At 34.8% G+C, this 11102-nt stretch overlaps 1 protein-coding gene across 2 annotated transcripts; it reads right to left on the reverse strand.

Moving 5' to 3' along the window:
• LOC109820429 lies at positions 399 to 11096 on the reverse strand. 2 transcript variants are annotated; one of them, XM_020386599.1, is made up of 15 exons: positions 11041 to 11096; positions 9596 to 9710; positions 9375 to 9503; positions 8425 to 8472; positions 7577 to 7725; positions 7282 to 7478; positions 6903 to 7186; positions 5865 to 6014; positions 5335 to 5769; positions 5083 to 5232; positions 4096 to 4171; positions 1718 to 1845; positions 928 to 1131; positions 707 to 838; positions 399 to 632 (listed from the first exon to the last, which is right to left on the reverse strand). In XM_020386599.1, exons 1-15 carry the CDS (start codon positions 11082 to 11084, stop codon positions 414 to 416), a joined length of 2460 nt encoding a protein of 819 aa, XP_020242188.1. In that variant the 5' UTR covers positions 11085 to 11096; the 3' UTR covers positions 399 to 413. The 2 variants fall into 2 exon arrangements, with proteins under 2 accessions (XP_020242188.1, XP_020242257.1); XM_020386668.1 differs by lacking the exon at positions 8425 to 8472.

Below are 11102 nucleotides of genomic sequence, written 5' to 3' on the forward strand. Positions count from 1 at the left end.
TAATCCATACGAAGCTTTAAATGATTTTATGTAATCAACACCACATGTTTACTGGACATAAATATTTTTCCATCTTTGAATCTCTTTTTGTAGTCCAGGTATTGAAGACAGCTATGGTGGTAAGAGCTAAACAGGCTGAGTGCCAATTTATTAGACAAAACAGAAAAGCAAACTACTCCTTTCTGGTTAAGGAAATATTGACGTATGAAAAAGATTAACAATTAATGCTTTTTACGAATCAAAATATGCTCCGAAAGATAAAATGTAATATAGGGATGAAAGGTTGCATAGCATATATTTTCATATCAGAAGAAGAGATCAAAACAGATGGACGTAGCAACACCAATCTTTGTAAGTCTTTTACTTCGAATTTGAAAGTAATAGCTTCATATTTTGTAAAAAAAATTCACAGCCTAATGACCATGAAATAGTGTCTTATTCATTTCCAAGTTTCTCTCTTGCATATAATTAAGTTTGAAAGACAGCAGATTGGGAGAACATACCGTTTCTAGAATCTGACTGATGCCAAGAAGAAGTGATGAATCTATAGGAAACTCTGGTTGGGGATCTGAGGCATGCTCAGATGATTCTGTTGCAACATCATCATCAAATGAGATGAGCGGAGGCAAATCCTGTAAATAAGCATCAACATCTTTAAGAGTGGAAAAGTTCAAATGAACATCTGGAAACAACAAAGGAAAAATACCTTCACATAGTTTATTTTATCTTTATTATCACTTTGGACATGTATATGTGCTTCGAACTGCAGACCACTTAGGCATATATTTTCAGGCACAAAGTCCTCCAACAGCTGCTTTCTGATGGTAGATTGATCCAACTGCAGATTTGCAAAGGACCAACAATGGAACTGATAAGAAAAGGAACCAGATTCAATATGATGCTTTATGAAGGAATAGAAGGACTTACATCTGGTGAATCTCCTAAGCTGTTTACTATCAATGAAACCAAGGTGTTCTTTGACTGGCTATCAGTTAGTTCTACTACTGCTGAGAGAGATTGCAGGGCAGCATCGTCATCCTCTTTTGACCCATAAGTCTTAACATGATGGTCATATGCAGTGCTTGCAACATTTAGCTTGCTATCTTCAACCAAACAAAGAAATGGATCCATCTGGTAAAGAAAATTGACAATCAGCTAAAATTAGACTTGGAGTGCGAAGATTTGTTATAAAGTAAATATTTGTGAGTGGACGGTGTAAGATGTTAAACATTGTGATAATTATATTCAAAATTTCAGAACTTAATTTGACTGTTGTAAGGCATAGTTAACATGCTTGGGATTTTAGGGAACAAATAGCTGATAAATGTGGCATGGTAAGCAAAGTTGGAAAGCTAAATAGATCCTAAGAAATAAGTACTGAAATTTTGGTTAATTGCTATCGTCGATTGGGATGAAACAGTTGTTGCATTTAAACAGCCATGATGTAAGTTTATTAGACCAGACTGACTACAGCTCAACAAAAGATGTTCAGGGAGTACTAAGCTACCTCCAGTTAAATTACAAGCATTAAGGCGCATCACTTTTTTAATTTAATTTCATCATGGACATAGTGTTATTTATATAATTATATTTCTTAATATTAAATCTGTCACAGTTCCAAGTCTTAATATTGTAAATATAATAGAAGCGGAGCATCTGAATTCCAACCATGTATGAAATAAACTAGTTAACTTCAAAACAACCAAGTAATTCATACCGTTTTTTCATTGAGTGATGACTTAACAATTGGAATAAGTGGAGCAATGTTGAAAGCTTTGGAAGAAAAAACCATCATAGATGTCGACAACATAAAGAGAGACCTGCGGCGAGATGGTGCCAGTGAACCTATGGATATGTCAAATAAACATCGATCACGGGAAATGTTATCAATAAAAGGAACACATAAAAAAAATCTCGCATTAACTAGGTTAGCTTACATAATTTTTTTTCTTGCTATAAACAACAATTGACTTTCTAACATAGGATGTAAGGTTTGAGATAGATTTAGGTAGACAGCAGGCCAGTTCCATTTTCTAATCCCAGCTACTCCACAACCAACCCCATAAAAAGTGAAAAAAGGAGGCAAGTATATAATAAACTAATATAGGTTGACGCACAGATAAAAGTTTAGTTTTATTACAAAGATGTCCCACATGATAAGCTTGCATGTGATTGCGTAGCGAATATCTCCATTGGTGTACGTCAAATGCATCAGTTTATAATAGTGAGAATATACAGTACATTTGGGGAAAAACTACAATTCCGATTAATGAAAGTTTAATACATCTAGATGCCATTCCATTACTTCTGCATGCCTAGATGGAAACATGTTTTTCTTGTAGATATTTGGATATAAATAAATATGATTGCATAGATTGATGAGGTTGTGGCGTAACTTTGTCTCACTCCATTTAAAGCCAATAGTTGCGCATGGTTAATTACATGAAAGTGGTGTTAGCCATTGTTGGCCTGAAAGAAATGGGTTTGTTATTGACTGGCAAAGGTGTTTGAGTTGACATCTTTTAGAATGACGAGAATCTTCCAGACATTGCACCACAAAAGAAGGATTCGAGTTTCACAGAACACCAACCAAGAGATACTTTTTCAGATAATAAAATTTCATAGTAGATATTCATTTCTATAAAAGGTAGATTGCCTTAAGTTGTTCAGTTGATTATTTTCTAATTTCTATTAATTCCTTTCTCACATAGTTCCAGTTCACCTACAAGCAAGAGTTGCAACTTACTAGAGATGAGAGAAATTTGTTAGGATTTCTGCTTACTGACTCAATTAGGGGTTCTATTATGGAAGTATATTTTCTTGTATCCCTACAGAAACATAAGCGTGTGTTCCAATTAACACTTCAAAGAGAAATCATGCACCTCAAAGTCTAAAGCATTTATGACATAGTTTCTACTTATTTTCTTTTTCATCAGTTCTCATACTTCAGATATTATTCATGTACTATAGCAGATGACAGGCTCTGATGCTCTTTAAGTCTGTTTCCCTGGTGAATATTACTATGTCGTGCCATACATGAAATTGAATAATTCACTGGCTGTATAGAAGCAAATGCTTCTCCTGTAGTCTACAACAATATGCCTGATCCCTTGTTGGTCAGACAAATTTTTTTGTAACAATAAGATATGTTATACTAACATCCAACATGCAAGGTTTTTAATATCGGATATCGGGGAAATATTGGATGGTAAAAATTCATATTGGACTGCTGATATCATGGAAATATCAGGGATATATGGTAAATATCGGAATGCCATAGCGGATGTTTGCATATATAATATAATGCAAAAATGTGATCTCAACATACTTCATGAAATAATATATGTTTGCATATATAATATAATGCAAAAATGTAATCTCAACATACTTCATGAAATCTAAGCATATAAAATATAAATAATATATGTTTAGGATCACTAATCAACCTTGTAAAATTAACAAAAGTACAAATCAATATTGCAACATTTGGTCTGATATTTTTTAGGACAAAATGTCATTTGATATAATGAGAATATCATGATATCTCGCCAAAAATTGCCAAACATGGCATATTGTTTTGTGACTAGTCATATAAAAGGATATATTGGCCATCATATTAGCTGATATATTGGCCATATTGGGGATATATCGCCCAAAATAACCAAAAATAGTAAAAGGATATTTAGAGACCATATCGGTTATTGCAAGCCCCGTAAAAGGATATACCGAGCGATATACCAGGCCATGTTGGGAATATTTAAAACAATGCCAACATGTCATCCCAATGTTATGGCATAGCACTTGCTTGCTGAAAGTTTCCTTCTATATGTAAAGCCATAAAGGCAAAGGGAATGAATGAACAAAAATCTGATTCATAGGGAGTTTATAATGGCAATCTCATTTCCTAGACTTTGAGCAAGATAATGAGGTAAAACAACTATATTGGTGTTGATATAATAAAGAGAATTATTTTATAGAAACAACAAGATCCTGGCCAGAAATTTTGCATGCATTGTATCAATCCTTGTCCCGTAGGATTATCTATTAAAATCATAAAACCAAGTTTCAGCAAAATATATCGATATACAAGCTTACTCTCTCCTCCAAGTGAAATGCTCCTCAAAGAAAATGCAAGCTGAAAACTTCTTGTTAGAGACTCATGCATCGAGGTCTGGGACATTGCAAAGAGAAAGATTGATAGAAGCAGTTAATATTAATTAGTTTACCATAAACTAAAGTTCTATGAAACATTATGTGATACAAGATGGGAAACTCAACAAAAGGAAAAGTACCCACGCATTGACCACATGAAATAAAGCCACGAGGCTTGGCTCAGGGGTAAGAGTGGAATTAGTTTATGGGAGGTTTGAGATCAAGAATGGGCCACTGTAACAAATAAAGAGCCTATACATTTTTCTATAAATTGATTTCAGTTGGAATGTAGATATGTTTCTCTGGATTGAATCATTGAACTATAAGCTGCATGTTAAATCTACCAATTCAATTAGACAAATGGTTGCTAATGGAAATGATCTAAACCTGCATGTATTAATACATGATCATGCTTACAAACAGCATAGATCAGCTCACATAAGATCAGGCACTCCAACACTAAGACATTAATTCAACTTGATAAAAGCTACAATAAAATATGCGCTCAACTTGTCTATTTTTCTCATTTCGAAGTATAAAACTTTCAAAAACTTTTATGTTTAAACTACACCGGGATAGATTGTGTCAGTGACTGATCAGTCAAAATCAACTTGCACGTTTTCAAAGTAGAAGTGCAGTACAGAGCTGTGAAAGAATATAAATTGGTAGTATCATAAACAATACAGAATCATGTAATGTGCTATTCACTTGCAGCGTTGTACTCATATGGCACAGAATGTCACCACGTTCCAGGCGAACTATGAATTACAAAGTTATTACTTCAATGTTAAAGCAAAGAAGTCCGTATAACTAAAATTAAGCTTTGAGTGCAATGCAATTGAGAACAGTTTACTAGAAAAAACGAAAATGCAAGCAGAAATAAGTTGTAAAAGAAGAAATTTACAAGGCTTAGAAATAATTCATATTTACCTTAGTTCGAGAAAATAACAATAACAACCCATATGTGTGAGCAATAGCTTCATAGTTTTGAGGAATATTTTCAGGTGACATGGCCTGTACCCATATAGATGAAAGCAGAAGCGAAATCTGCCGGCCACTTAATCTGAGGGGAACAATGTCCTGCATATAATGCAAGGAAAAGTCAAGCATTGGTGATGTGTTGTAGAGGAAAATAACGAAGCTGGGTTACAAATTACAACTACAAAGCATTCATGCATATACCACTTCTTCGTTCTCAGACAAATTTTGTTCTGCAGTTGGCGGTAATTGAGGGCCTTTCATGCTATACATTCGACTTTTAGATGACTGTAGCCTTTTAATACTAAAAAATCGACTTTTGGAAGATTGCAATCTGGGAAGTTTGGGATCATTGCTGCTCTTTAGTTGTCCATCTTGACCTTGGGAGGCTTCTCTAAAAGAGGACTTATCCCTCTTTAACTTTTGGAAAAGAGCAGCTGAAGATGAGAAGACTGATGTGGTCCTTGAGAGTGTTCTTTGAAGATCATACTTGGCTAATTCTGGAGCATCAGAGAGATGAGGAGATACAGAAGAAGGAACAAGAACAACAGAGAATATACGGTGTGCCCCTAAACGTGTTTCATGATCTGGATGGACCATTGCTACAAGCAGATGATGAAAGAGTGATTCAGGAAAAGCCTGCATCATGTCGTTTTGGATAAAATGATTCTCAAGAAATATACTATAACGATCTTATATGCTATCAATTATCAAATGTAGGAAAATTGGCTAACCTTATTTTGATAAGACAAGTTTGGTACTGATGCCATTATCTGGGCAGTCCGGTAAACTGCAGCAACTGTTGCCCTAGCGGCTGACACTGTGTAAGAAATATTCTCCAACATCACAGCCATCATATCAAGTACTGGTCCCCCATCACCAACCTGATTTAGAGGCAAAAGATACGATAACTCTTATCAATCATATTCACTGCTTGTATGGAGGAAAGAAAACCGCACCGTACCTCATTATAAAAGGTGTATTATCAATGAGCATAATGATGAGGTATCTTATTTCTTACTATGTGGGAGAAGAGATGGTGTCCCAAAACATTCTTTTATTGCTTGGTTAGTAGCATTGAGAAAAATTAGAACTAAAAAGTGGATGGATCAATTTGGTACTTTACAGGAGAGTAGATGTTTTTCTATGTGCTTCTGAAAATGAAAGTAGAGACCACTTGTTCTTTCAATGTGCATATTCTCAGGGGGTCCTAAGGGTTGTTCTTCAAGCGATGAAATTAAGAACTCCTATTAGAGCTTGGCCTCTAATTTTTTAGCAGTTTCAGAAGATGGTGAAGGGGAGAAAGTTGCAGAGTAGCGCTAGAAGAGGATCACTATTAGCTAGCATTTATAGAATTTGACAGGAGAGGAACTCTAGGGTTTGTAAGGCTGAAGCTCACCCACCAAGTTGGATTGTGAATAATAGTATAGCCGACATGAAGCATAAGCTGAGTAGGCAAGTGTATAAGAGATGACTTGTATGCTATACTGTATAGGCTGGTTTATCCTTGTTAATATTCTTAGTTGTGGCATCAATTGGAGTTGTTAAACCTAGGAATTCCTCAGTATAACTGTAAAGTTTGTTAGAGCAAATAAAATCCACTCACCTTTACTTAAAAAATATGTAGTTTTGTGCATTATATAAACAATGAAGGTATGCTAAATTAACTCAAGTACAATCTACTGGAAAGCCTTTAAAGCTTTCCCAAAGACAAAAGTATCCAGTTTACAAGAAAAATGCAACAATTTTATGTTTGGAGTATCAAGAAATACCTTTTTAGATAACTGAACGAGGCACTCATCTACTGCTATTCTGAATTTACTGATCAATCCATCCCCTGGGTCTTTATCATTGCACGAGCTTTGCATGGTTCTCCGCAAATGCTTAACAAGATCAGTCATGGCACCAATTATTGATGGTGAAATCTGCACTTTTGATTGCTTGGAAAGATTGGTGGTAACTTTGACTATATCTAGCTGCATGTCGGGCTGTTTTACAACAGCTTTGTGATCAAGATGTTTGACCAATATGGAGGTTAACAAATGTGTATTCTGCCCTGTGTAAAAACGCAAGTCAATTTAAACAAAGGACAATGATATGAAATGCAATCAAACATAGAATACAATTTTGATATACATTGCAAATTCTTACCAGACTGCTCCATTAATAATTGCATGTCCAATAAGACACAAAGAGCAAGCCCTTGTTTAGGTGACCATGAATTGTTATTATCAAAATAGCGAAAAAGGGACTCCAAAACCCGCCTTACAGTTGTAGCCTCCTTGGCTAGATTGGCCGTATTATGTACACAAACCCTGGACCAAAAATGGGAACTCTTGGCTTCATCCCTGTAAAGTGAAACTTTTAATGAGGCATAGAAATTCAGTTACAATTGCTACAAAGAATAATCTATGCAAGAAAAAAGAGACTAAGGACAAAGTCATACGTGGTCAAATTCAGTTCTCCTTTGTCATTTACAATTTCTTTCCAAGTTGGAATCTTTGTCAAATTCAGTTTCTTTTGAGGCTGATCATCATCGACAGCATCTTCTGATTTCTTGGGACCTTCATAATTTTCCAAGATTACTGAAACGACCTGTAGAGTTCTAAAAATAAATAAGTAAACTGCAATAAACTAAAGAGAATTTATCATCATTAAGTGGAAATGAAATAAGGTACTTTCTTTGACGAATTGTTGTGCCAAGATTGAAATATATCTCAACTTTCTCTCTCAAAAAAGAAAAGGACATGAGTAAGCAATGGGCAACTATAATTATTCTGCCATTGACAAGATGAAAAGAGAACATTACAGCATAAGTGACAAACTTTGACATGGCAAGTTACAAGTAAGTATGATATGTGCTAAACATTTGAGAACCGGAAATGGACAGACAAGTGATACTTGAGATTCAAAATCAACAATCAGCAAAGGTGGATACAAGAAGCAATAAATTAGATCTTCACGTCCAACCCAGTATGAAAAGTATTGTTTTCATTTCCTATTCACATTATGCATCACATACCATATTGCTAGGAAGTCTGATTTTATGCTACCATATTACTAGGAAGTCAGATTTTATGCTAGTACATGTATTGGCTACAGATGTACATAGAAAAATAAGATTATGCATTCTACCATATGAAATCTGCAATTGACCCTTAAAAGTAACTCATCCTAATTGTTGAGTGTTTCACAAGATATACCATGTACAATACAACTTAAGGCGAAGGAAAGATGCATCTAACTGAAAGTACACTGAAAGAGGAAAAATGAAAAGAATCAGTTACGTCTTACATTGTCAAATTGTGTTGATATATGAGAATACTCCCCCATGAACCAAATCTGTGTATTATGATTAAGAAAACAAAAGCATCAGTACAATAAAGATATGAAAGCTAAAACATAAACTTAAATGTTGAGAGACAAGAACTGATAGGCTATGGATATAATATCTAACAAATAAAGTAGATCCCTACAGAATATACCCTACTGGATAGTAGTGATGACTTTGTACAGAATCCACAACTTAAGCTAGGCAGCATGATCAAATGGTGAGTTTTTTAGGACAGTATCAAGTGCACCGGCTAACCATTTTATAAGGCTATCAAGAATGCATTCCATGTATCAAGCGCAACCTTACATCTCTTTGAACATAAACTAGAAAATGGGGCATGACTATTACACCTTCCGTAAGCATTCTTAATGAACCTCATATCAAAAACACTCGTCATATAGGGAACGTACTCATGCATGTGCATATGCACACAAAAAATATGCAGAAAAAGTACCCCAAATTCCTCTTGCCTCAGTTGCCTGCACTATAGACTACAATAAGACACAATTGGAGAAAGCCCTAATGAATTTTTTTGTAACAAGATGGATCAAATATCTTATTTAGTTAAACCCAAGTCCTGCTTTTACCAATCATGAATTCATGATACCTCTTTATGTAGTATATCCACTATCTTAGATCATAAAGTTGAAAACAGTATAAAACAGTAATATTTCTGGTTGAAAGCTGAGGTCTCTCTTTATTGTTTTTTAAGCAAAACTGTTACAGTACCATTTAAATAGAATCAAATAAGGTCCATAAAGCAAAAATGTCATTCACACAAGTATCCGGCGATTAACAAACGACAAACCATACTATGCCTTTTCTTTAAGGTTTGAAGTACAGTAAGGAGGTAAGGTAATAGAAATATTAAGTTATTTATTTTCAAAAAATATTAAGTTGAGATAGCTACCATAGAAGAAAGAGCTTGCAGGCCTGCTGCACGTAAATGATGTGACTGCTCATCCTCCCCAATCTCTTGAGATAGTTGACAGAGTTTCGGAATCAAGGCTTCCAAGTTGAATTGATAAGTGCCATCAATCTAGAATGTGTAAATAATTCAGTATAATCTTAGTCTAGCGTGCATTTCCTTTAAGAACTAGATCTATACTTAAAAGTTGTATCGTACAATACCTGACAATTTACAAAATCAAAAAGTGTATGGCATCCTATAATGCGAATTCCATCCTGTCTTGTTTGATCCAAAAGAATTTGTGTGATGCTCAATAAGCTACTTGCAAATAATGGCCTGTCATACATTGAGCCCATCATATCCATCAACCAACATGATAAAAAGGAATACTAAATATCATAAGACTGGAAACAAGAAACAGCAAAAGCAAGAGGAAATTTAAATCAGAGATAGAGATGACAAATAGACGTCAACTAAGGATCTCAAGGAAGTTTCAAAAATCAATATTGTATTTAACAGAAAATTCCACAATAGACATACATGCAAACTTACACTCAACAAATTTCATGAATTTCAAGCAGCTGGCATATCATAATCAACCAGGGAAGAAGTAATATATATCAATTAAATTATGTCGCCTATAATTCCATAAAAAAATCAAAGGTAACTTGCTTCTGACTGCAATCAAATGAGTACTGCAGGTGGTGCATAACCAAGCATATAAGAGGTGAAATCCAAACGCATTGTTCTCTAAATTCCATAACCAGAAACTATCATGAAAACGGTCTTGTGAGCAGACAAGCTGAACTGTAATGCGCATTAGCTGAGGAAAGTTGTCATGGGCTGGAGGAATTCTTATGGAAATATAAGCTTAACATCCTTAATGTCCTCTAGAAATGAAAATGTCTCAAAGGAGACAACAGATATGGTTGAAACATGTAACAATATAGTAATCCCCAACAAATCAGAAGATTATAAAACAGGTTATACGCATGTCTACTCATCCGCTTCTAGTCCCACCCTAGATCTGATTTCTACTTTGCATTCTAACCCAGGCCTTATATCTAGACTCTTTTTACGAATTATCTACATATTAGTGCAAAATCCCTTCACCTATTGATTAAGGCCTAATAATTGTGGAATCTATTGTTATATTTGATCCACCAAAAATTGTTGTTAAGCCTACTAGACTTGAACTCCCTTGACGCAATAACACACTGCACTGCCGATCCTATACCCTATAGCTGATACTCCAAGAAATAACTGGATTAGAAAAATTTATGCACAACAAGAAGAAAAACTTTCTGGGTCCTAATTTTATGGTCAAATCCCTATGACCAGTATCCTCTCTTTGCCCAGCAAACATATCTAGTTGCAGATTTTGGAGACTTCAAACTTGTCTAATTAACCAATAAAAAATTATTCGTTGATCTAACTTCCTCAACAGTCAAATTCTGTTGGCAACGTATGCAATGTCGCATATATCAGAAAAGCCTTTCCATAGATCTCAGTCAGTAGCAAAGAAATAGAACATATAATATAAGAAATTTACCAACCACAGTTGGCTGTGTATTTCACAGACAAGAGGCATTAGTATTTAAACAGTAACTTAAGTTAAAATATAGTAGCAAGCAGCAACAGAAGAGTTACTTATTTACAAACTCACATTTGCTCTCTGCAAGAAACTAATAATTTGCGGTAGATGCTCATGACAACTTTTGCATAGCC

This window comes from Asparagus officinalis, chromosome 1 (genome assembly GCF_001876935.1).
Source record: "Asparagus officinalis chromosome 1, Aspof.V1, whole genome shotgun sequence".
Lineage (NCBI taxonomy): Eukaryota > Viridiplantae > Streptophyta > Magnoliopsida > Asparagales > Asparagaceae > Asparagus > Asparagus officinalis.